Source organism: Prinia subflava, chromosome 10 (assembly GCF_021018805.1).
Source record: "Prinia subflava isolate CZ2003 ecotype Zambia chromosome 10, Cam_Psub_1.2, whole genome shotgun sequence".
NCBI classification, from domain to species: Eukaryota; Metazoa; Chordata; class Aves; order Passeriformes; family Cisticolidae; genus Prinia; species Prinia subflava.
In genome coordinates this window covers 9,634,384-9,644,794 of record NC_086256.1, presented here as the reverse complement: position 1 = coordinate 9,644,794, position 10,411 = coordinate 9,634,384, and the positions used below count along the sequence as shown (strand labels likewise).

The 10,411-nt window shown below is 46.3% G+C and overlaps 1 protein-coding gene across 1 annotated transcript in view; it reads right to left on the bottom strand.

Moving 5' to 3' along the window:
• Positions 1–463: 463 nt before the first annotated feature.
• EIF2B3 (eukaryotic translation initiation factor 2B subunit gamma) overlaps positions 464–10,411 on the bottom strand; it is a 99,007-nt gene continuing 89,059 nt past the window's right edge. The window contains exon 11 of the mRNA XM_063407211.1: positions 464–680. Coding sequence (XP_063263281.1) covers positions 628–680 — 53 coding nt within the window. The 3' untranslated portion in view covers positions 464–627. The remainder of the gene's footprint in view (positions 681–10,411) is intronic.

The window sequence follows — 10,411 nt, the reverse complement described above, 5'->3', positions numbered from 1 at the left end:
GATTTCAAAGTATCAGACCAAACTCAGCCCTGATGGAAATTGGTGCCAAACTCTTCGACTGCATTACAGAGGAGAAGAGGCACAGATTAAACACTTCTGTGCTGTGGGGCACCATCATGAGAGACAGTGAGGAGGAGGAGGCTGGCGAAGCTGCCGGGCTGCAAAGAGCGGCCGGCGCTGCCGCTGTTCTCACTGTCCTCCTGCTGTGCTGATGAGATGCACAAGCAGCATCCCGAGCAGTTCCTCCCAGGCTCAGGGACGGTGGTGCAGGACTGCAGGGACGTGGTTTACACGGCAGGGAGGGTGGCTAAGTCATTCTTTGGAGTGGGCACAGTCTGTGTGGTCCCCGCTCTCCCTTCTGCTGGAAAAGTACAGTGCATTGGCCGGGCGTGCAGGAACCGACATCACCCGGCACAAACCCCGCGCATCCCAATGAGGGGGGAGGGGCTGACGGACACTCCGCTCTGCAAATACTCCTTTATTAAGACATAAATATAAAGCTGAACAGGAAAGGAGCAATGACAGCGTAAACCATGCCAGTACTGATCTGTACAGATGATCTTCCAATGCTTGAACATCTGGTTCTGCTGCTGGCTTCCATAAAATCATCTTTAAAAGCTACTCGGGTTATATCTCCATCAGCTGTTCGGTGCCCACAATGACTTCATTAACATGTTTGGCTGAAAAGAGAGAGGGAGGAAAAGAAGAGCAATTGAGTTTTGCAGCAGAGCTTCAGACCTTGCATTTTTCAAACTTGCAACTTTAAAACAAATGAGAAAAGCAGATTCTGGGGAACTCAAACAGGGATTTGCTGGACTCCAGTGTCTCTCCAACAGTATCCCACACACATGGTGAAAGCCTAAACAACTGACTAAACATCAGGAGATTTCTCTAATGAGAGTTTTCACATGTATGTGTCACTAATAAACAAGAGAGGCCCTACGGAAGTCACAGCTGCTACTGACAGGTGTACACCTAGGTCAAGGCAAGGAACCATCAACACCCAACATGGAGATTAGACATAAAATTAAAGATCAGTAATCCACCCTGGCCCTAAAGAGTCTGTACTAAACTGCTTGGAGGCTGGGGAAGAAAGGGGCTGCTCAGCACCAGGGGACCATCACCGAGGCAGTGTGAGATCCTCTCAGCAATCTCAACTCAGCCCTGGCAGCTTAAAAACAAGATTTTTTTTTTTTTTCTAAATTTAAACCTGACTCTCCTGGGGAGCAAATTTGTTAGAGGGGCAATTTCTGCAAGGTCACTCCTTTGCCTGTTCCCAGGAGCTTTGCATAGCCCCAGTGGACACATTAATGTGCCAGTCCCTGCCCCAGCACTGTTAATGCACTTTACTGAAAGAGCCTTCCCTTTAAAATGCAAAAGCAGCTTGTCAGGGAAGGACTGCAAATAAAGGAACTAAAGCCAAAATAATAAAAACATGCAACTGAAAGCCCAGTGCCTAAAAAACCCAAGCATGTGGCCTCAGAGCATGACACAAAGCTGGTGTGCTCGAAGTGGGTGTCCTCAGGGTACTATGGGGGAGGTGGTGAATCTAAACTGCTCTCCAGTAGCTGGACACCTATTCAGGTAGACCTCAGGTGGTGTGCCCCATGCCCCTAGGCTCTTCATCTTACCTCCTGCAATTAGGAATAACAATTGTCTCAGGAGTCTGGGATAAAGTGTCAAGGCCTGTGAGGGGCTGGGATACACCAGTGGAGGCTCTGGTGTCTCCCACACCTTACACAGTAGTGCGGGTAGATAGCCAAGGATGATGGAAATGATGAGCTGTGTTTTATTTACCCACCTAAAACTCCTCCCCTCAGGGGAGTGGATCTTGCAAGACTGCTGCAAAACAACAAATATGCCACCTTTGGCTAAAGGAAGAAATTCCTGGCAATCCCCAAAGTGGCTGGGCCAAAATGGTGCTTCTCTTGGTTTAAAACTCAAGACCTTTGTACCATGCAAACCATTGCTTCAGTAAAGGTTTGATCAAATTCTGCTCTATAAACCTCAAGGTGTTTTGCACCGTGGCAAGATAATTTCTCACTACAACCTCAACTCCACAATCATATGGATCATATGGAATCTTCTCAGCCTGAGGGACAGAATGGGTGAGCCACACAACTTCCTTTCAGAGACTCTTTGTGAAGGCTAAAATTAGGAGACCAAGGGGTTGCTTCTCACCTGCAGCATCAGATTGAGACATTTGGCTCTTTGCTCAGGGTGTTTATCGTCAACCGACAATTAGTCCTGGAGCCTCACAGTAACATCCTAGAGCTCAGTCTCCAGCACTCTGGGCAGGATGATCAGAGGTGGATGCAATGCTCAGGAAAATGAGGGGCTGACTGTACAAGTGCCAGGTGCAAGCATGATGTAGGTAGCACCACACAACTTCTCCAGCACAGCTCTTGCCAATAGCCCCAAGTCCAGCCTTCAGCGCCTCTCTCATCCCGTCCTGGACCCCACACAGCCTTGCCAAGGTACCTCAAATCCAACCTGCAGCATTTCTTGCTATAACATTCCTCACCCCCAACAACTTTCCCAATATATCTCAACAGGCCCTGTAGCAACTCCTGTGACTCCATTCCTGAACCTCCTCCAAGCAGACTACCTATCATGTTGATTTCTATGATGTGAATAAGACCCTGGCTACCATCCAGTGAGAGTAATTACATTATGCCTCTGCAGATTAAACATGCCTTCATCTAGGCTTATAGAGAGCCATGTCAATTTATGGTTCTATATATAGGTTATCTGTAGGAATACTTTTTAATAAGAAACTTCTTGCTTCATTTCAGACAGCATCCTCCACGGTCCTAAATGTGCAGAGCTGGGATGGGTCCTGTCACATAGCTTGCTGCAGAGGTGGTACCAACTATTTGTATTTTGCACTGACATGCTTGCAGTAGCCTTATCGTGTCTTATATTTCACACCTGATGAGTTCAAAATGCTTTTTGAGAATGTGTGAGTAAGAGAATTCCTGTTTTACAGATGAGGAAACTGAGGGAGCAGTGAGTTTAGGGAGCTTAAGCAGCCAAAGCCACATGGGAAATTGGAGCCTGCATTCCCTCATCTCTCATCCCTCTGCCTGTTTCATCTCCTCCTTGATCCCTGTGGCCCAGATTCCCCAAAGTGGGCACACATGGTATGTCACTGCTACCTCAGACTCATATGAAATCACCAAACTGATTTCTTCTTGTAAGGCTTAAAGAAAACACATGAATCTGCCTGTCTAAAATCCACGAGAAAGTTTTTAAGCGATAAAGGGAATGGGTTTGCTAGAAACAAAGCCCCATTCCGCAGCCCAAGGGGATGCAATAGGCAGATAAGGATTCACCCTGCTTCCCTCTTCCATTCCCAAAGCCCTTCTTGTGGAGCGAAGGGAATTCAGACTCAGTGTGTGTGCCAGAGAGCTGAGCTGTGGATAGCGTTTCATTATCAGACGTGGCTGCCAGTTGCCAGTGGCTCTGGCTGGTACCAGCAAGCTCAGTTCCCGCAGAAACTCTGCCTGAAACTCTGGGGGAGGAGGGAGAAGTACCTCACATGCTTTGCTGTTCAGCTCCCTTTCTACTTCCCCAGCTCCCCATTAGGGATTTCTTACCAGGCTGCCTTTTATCTGACACTGGCAGGGTTACAGATGCATTCAGCCCACAGAGAAAGAAGACGGATTAGAGAAAGGACTTTGAGAAAGCCTTAAGAGTTGGACTCTTCAACCTTAAATCATGTTCAACTAGATCTTCTCAGATTGGGAGCATCTGGTGCTAAGCAAATCCAGAGCTGATCAACACATTCAACCTCCTGATTAGCACTTTGCTTCAACTTGCTGACGCAGCCCAGCCTGAAGTCAGCCTGGGTGCTTGAACCGAGTGTCCACGGAGACTTTACTGAGCATAAATCAAAAACCTGTCACTCGTTATATATGCGTTCCTGCTTGGGAAGACATTTGTTTACATATACTGTACACTAGCCCCTTAAAAACATACGCACGAGGCGAGCTAGAGAGCAGAGCAGCTTTTGGTGCTTGGCTAAAAACAAATTGTAATGCAAATAAACAGAGGGGCGGAAATGACTGCGCAGCCCAGCACAAACCCCACCAGCAGGCTGGGGGCCGCGGACCCAGCGCTCCCCAGCCTTCCTGGCAGGTTCCTGCCAAGCCACTCACAGAAAGGGGATGCCGGAGCATTCCTTTAAAAGCCATGTGAAAGCATCTCCTTGTTGTTTGCTCAATTAGCCCCAGACAGATTGCTGCTGCTGCTGCTGGTGGCAACGCTGGGTTGTAAAGGAGGAGGGGAAGGAGGGGAAAGGGAGGAAAAAAAAGAGAGGAAAAAAAAGGGTTAGGGCCTAGGCCCAGGACCACCACGAAGTTTCAGCCCTCAGGGGCTCCAGAAAACGTTCAGTTTACTCACTCAATTACATACACTGTTTTATAAACCCTTTAAAATAAAATAGAAAACAGTCCCTGGCACAGAATTACTGCTCTATTATACAGCAGTGATGAAAGCCACTGCTGTGTATTTGCTCTCTTTAAAGCAAGAGATAGTTTAACTTAAAAAACTAGGCAGGGGGGAGGGGTGGCTGCAGAAACGCATGCACGAAAACACGCTGTGGGTGGTTCCCACCACATTCACCCAGGACAGAAAGGATCAGAGAGTGGGAGAGAAGAGCAACTTGTCTCTGCAGTGATGGTTGGCTCTGGAAAGGCAGCCAGGTTAGCGGGGGGAGAGGAACTAAAGGGGCTTAAGGGGATGGGAAGCAGCTGAAGCTTGACTTTGGGAGGCTGGAGGGTGTTTTAAATTACATATACAGATAAAGAAGGGAAGCAGGTGATGGGAGCTGATTTGTTTGTGTTTACAGAGCAGTGGGACTTTCCAGTCATGGCCTGTTCTCTCCTCAGCCAAACTTTACTTACATGATCACTGGAGACCAGGGTGACCGCACTGTGGCCCCAAAGGCCAGGTGTGTCTCACAATTTCTCCCAAGTGCCAGGTCAGCCACACTACTGTGCAGGCATCAGCTGAGCCCATGAGTCCCCAGCAATGATGATCCCCATGAGCTGAGTGTTCCAGCTGCTCCCAGGGTGGGATGTGCAGCTCACCTCTGGGGTTGGTGGTAGCTTCAGGCAGATCAGTTCTGGCCCATAGCTGGGGCCTCCAGCCCACAGAACAGGCAGGCAGTAAAGATCTTACTTCTGCCTTACACCCAACAACCACCAGTTCTCAGTACTGGTGGCTCCATGGTTCAGCTGAGGATTTTTTCATAGTTCAACCAGAATTAAACCCTTTGCTCTCAAATCCTTCTGGGGAATAGATGTGTCTTGAGAGTGTAAAGGTAACAGTGATTCAGTGCCCAATGAGAGATGACTTTACTGTGGCTAGGAGCAGATAGATTGAGGGAGTGAAGGAACAGGAGAGAGATGTATGGGAAAGTGATCAGTCAGGGTCTTAGAAGAAAAGTTAGTAAAAGGAAAAGAAGACCCAGAGCTTGAGATGTGCCTAAGATAGCAAGCTCCTTGGGGAGGGGGACATGCTTGAAGTCCTCGTACTGGGACAGAGTCCTAGCAAAGTGTGTGAGAAGGGATTGGATTATATCCCTCAGTGTGCTCCCATGGGCTATCACCTCCTCACAGCAAATGCAAGCAGAGATATCAAAACAGTAGTCTGACTGCCCATATTTTAACTTCCTGATATGATGGCAGAGATGCCATATTTGCCTACAGCACTGGACACAAGTCCTCTTCCTTTCTCAGCATCCATTGGGGTGCCCTTCCTGCCTCTTTCATGTGGCTGAGCTCTAGCAGAGCAGAAGTGGTTATTTTCTCTGTGTGGAGCATGTAAAAATATTTCCACAAGGTTATGAACTGCTGCCTTATGGGTGGACTTCATATCAGCATGCTGTGAATGTGGCAGCACATTTAACTGCTCACTCAGGAAGCCCGAACTTCCCTGGCTGGGAATGCCAGCATGCACAAGTGCGACAGTCCCCAGCAGCAGAAGGGAGGACAAAGCATCACTGGATGGATATGCTAGGGAAGTTTTACGCCACTGCTAAGGCCAGAACTCATAAACCATTTTTATACAACTTGGAAAGGAGGCTTATTAGGATTAGTTAGCAATATAGTCACTGCATAGTCGCTGAAACAAAAATGTCAACTATTTAAGAGATGCCTGTTTTAACTGCCAAGAACATCTTTGTCATGGACATTCAGTAGTTAAACTACTTCAGGGAGAAATCTTACCAATCTCTCAGTTTTGCTATAAATTCACACCATTCCTACATCACCTCCAGCTCATTTTGCACCCCTGTGCACAATATACATGTGTGCACTGTTTAGTCTGTGTCTGTTCTTCATGAGCTTTCATAACTCCCATCTGCACAGCAGCATGCTTTCTGATCCCAACCCTGTGTTGTGCTAAGTGTTTTCAGTTCCTGAAGACTGCACCAGGAGGTACTCAGCATCTTGCAAGAGCAGATGCTCGCCCTTACTTGAATGCAGTGAGAGCATCAGAAAGTCTCTCAGTTCCCTTCTGTCCCTGTCCTGTTAAATCTTGGCTCATGTGAAGCCGCCTCACAAGCAGGGACCCATTCACATGTGGAGGTTTCATAAAACGTACCTGCCCTTCAGAGGATGACATTAGAGAAAAATTTGCTCTTTGGCCCTCATTAAAATAAAACAAATTTATTCTGTTTCATTGAGAAGTCCTGGGACTCCAAGCTTGGAACAGGACTTGGAAAATGATTGGAAATGGGAGCCAGTCCTTACTGGATATGTGCCTTTTTCTCTTCTTGAGAGCAACCACACAGTTTTGGCTATGTGATAAGTCTTTGAAAAAACTAAGTTTGCACATGTTCTCAGGAGGGCAGCTAAAAGCTCCAGAGACTGCAGTGAGCATTGCTGACCATGGAAGTGCAGGAGGAAGGCTGGGATTCCTCCAAGCTGAATGGACCAGTGGAGCACTCAGTAGAGAACCATTCCCCTCCTGCGCCAGCATGAGCCTGCCTGGGCATGAGAGAAAGGGATGCAATCCAACTGAAAGTAGTCAGGGAATGAGTGCCAGATGAAAAAAGGAGCATGGGACTGTTAGGCAAGGGGACTGGAAATAGCAGCTATGATCAGACCAGAGGAGGTGTCAGATGGATGTCTGGAAATAACCAAGTAAGAGAGAAAAAACAAGAGTCTCTATGAGAGAAAGACTAGGAGAAAAATCAAAGAGAAGGCCAGGATGGGGATGAGCCTGGTGCTGGGACAGAGCCATAGTGGAGAGCTGTGAAGCAGGAGTCAGGACCAGGTAGGACACAGATCTATTTGGAGCCCCATGTCTGATGCTGGCAATAAATATGCAAATAAAACATCCCTGCCCCAATGACAACAGAGATGAAAGCAAGGGATAAGGTGGTGAATTTTATACCAATTTTGCTAGTTTTATACTTTGTGTGAGTGTTTACTGTCTATGTTCCTGGTGTTGCTTTGAAGAAAGGTTAGGCCACTTTACCTTGAAGAAGGGTTAGGCTGCTTTACCATATAGGCTTGCTCCTGGCTAACCACTACCAGATGTTCATCGTTCTCCCAGCTGAATCCTGCCAAGAGACTCCTTTGGGAGCTGTACTTAGGGACTCCTCGACTGCCCCATCACCAGCACTCCCTCTCTCTAGTCCTACTTCACGGAACACATGCTGCTTTTGAGCTCCCCTTTAAAACCAGGTTTATCAAAAAAGCTGAAGTTTAAACTTAATAACTGTCTTCAAAACAGTGACCGAATGCTCTGTGCAATGATATTCTTTCAGAATGCTGCCATTTCCTATTCCGCTAAAAATTTAAAAATTACTGCCATTTTCTGAGGTACCAACATGTTTTTCAAACTGCTACCTGGTGAGGTAGCTTTCACAATGCCTATCTGTTAATTCTCTGCTAGCAAATTCCTTTAAGTATCAAAGAGGAAGGAAAGTGGATGCTTCCAAGGCATGGTAATAAAAGCAGTAGGAGAATAGTAGGGCTCTCAGGAGGCATGGCTTGCAAATCCAGAAGTTAAATAAAACACCATACCTTAACTTCAACAGAGACATTTAAAAATACTGTCTTTGGCCAGTTCTGTGACTGGGCTGAGGTCAATGCAGGACTGGGACAACGCTACTGACAGTTACCTGCACTTCTGTGTCTCCAATTTTCTTTTTAGTTTGAAAGTGCCAGGTTGCCTCTGATCTACCCCTGTAACCAGTGTTGGAGTATTCCCTCTGTTTAGGTGTCCAGAGATTTGCCAAGCCCATTATTAAGTGATGAGGTCTCCCACCATGTCCCCAGGGAGATTATCCCACAGCCTACCAGACCACATAGTTAGGAAAATGCTCCAGATAGCCAACCTAAATTGTGTTTTAATTCAATCCCATTACTCCCAGCTGTACCATTTGGACCACCCTAAATATACCCATATTATTCTGCAGAAGGAGAAGGACGAGAGCTGGTTTAAGTTACGTTTGCCTATCATTTGTGGTAGCTGTTCTCCTGCCATCCTCCTAGCATGGGACTGGAATTCATTTTATGAAAGGAGGTCAGTGCACCACTGGCTCAAAGAGCTCTTGTACCCCAAGCTGCCTGGGCAGTGTGGCCAGGACTCATATGGTAGAGCAGGGAGTACACAGCCAGTTCTGCAGCAAAGTCAACTGTGGGACCTGCTTGGGGCTGTGTAGGATGATTCAGGGATATTTCTACCTTGGATGAATCCTGGCTGATGTTCTGGAATAAGGGACTGCTATATTTTTATTTTTTTAATGTTTCTGGGAAGGTGTATGGAGTTTTGCTGAGGAGGTTTCTACTCCCAGAAACTGGAATGTGTAATTCCCAGACTAGAATCAGCAGCCAGCAGCTACTGCTTATGTCTGCTGAAGGGTGATCAGCTTGCAAGAAAAGGTGGCTCCTACCCAAGAGAACTAGTTTTTTTCTTAAACCCCACTATGGAGGCTCAAGTTTGAAAAAGGAAAAGTTACCAAACAGAAAAACACAGCCAAAGTCTTGATGAAGAGGGCAATATAGAAACAGACTTACAGGGCCACACCAAAAGCTTGGCACAAGATAGAGGAAGTCTTGGGCAGGGGAAAGGAAGTCATGACATGCTTTCACAGTGAAAAAGAGAAGACCCAGTTTACTATGGGACCAGTCAAGGTCAGAAGAGACATGCTGGGCTGAAAAGACTCCATGGTGCAGGAAATAAGTCATGAACTTCGCAGACAGATCCCAGACCACCAAGGCAAACCTGACCCCCAGCCCAAAGAAATTCTAGAATGGTTAGGAAACTGAGGCAGGAAAATGAACGGAGGCTTTATTATTTTTTCTTGCTCAGCACAACAGTGTGTTTATAATCTACCTGAATATGTCTCTGCTCATCTCAATCATACATTTCTAAACAGTTTAACTAGAGGGCCCCAGCCTCTAGTTAACCCAAGAAGTGGGTTTAAGCTTTGGAGAGGGGAGCAGTAGACTCTCAAGAATAGGCAAATGACACATCGGTACAGCTCTGCTACTCTCCCTGCAAATACATCTACAGACCCTGAAAAATATTGAGACAAGGATGACAAGGACAATCAAGAAGAAAGACCAGTTTTCATACTACCATCAACCAGATTAGGATCTGCACCCTGGAAGACACTTCTGAAGTAGTTATGATCAAGGTCAAAGGGTGGTATTTCTGTTTGTATCATCTACTAAACAAATCAAATATATTCCTATTTCCTAAAATACTAGCTAAATCTACACCTTGTGTCCTCATAGTTCACACTGCAGGTTACCAACCAAATGTGACCCAATTCATCTCTCCTGGTGATTCATGCAGATGTGCAGATGCAGCACTTAGGGACATAGTTTATTGGTAGACTTGGCAGTGTTAGATTTATGGTTGGACTTGATGATATGAAAAGGACTTTTCCAACCTAAATGAGTCTACGACAGGGGGCAATGAACCCCACAAAGGACACCAATTCAGACTGGTGTGATGGGCAAAGCTATGAGTAAACACAGCCACACAGAGACCGAGACCACAGTGCACTCACTGTGTTACCTACAGTATAAGACTTGCAACTGCAAGATCAATACTTTGCTGTCACAAGTCCTTTTTACTTTTAGTTTCAATTTAAGGAATAGTTGTCATATGCAAAGCTGACAATAGGTTACGCTATACTACATTACTGCTCTGTATCAAGACACTTAGAATTGGGAATCCACCCACAAAGACAAAGCAAGCAAATAAATCCTGATCTGACTAAATAACTTCACATGGAGCCTGCAAAGGAACTCACTTTTGTCCTCAGTCCACACACTGGAGCAGGGATCTGCCAAACCCCAACCATAAATATTCATTAAAAAGCCTCTGCTTGGGATGCAGTCACTGAAACAGCCATTTCCTGCCCATTATCTCTTAGGACAGG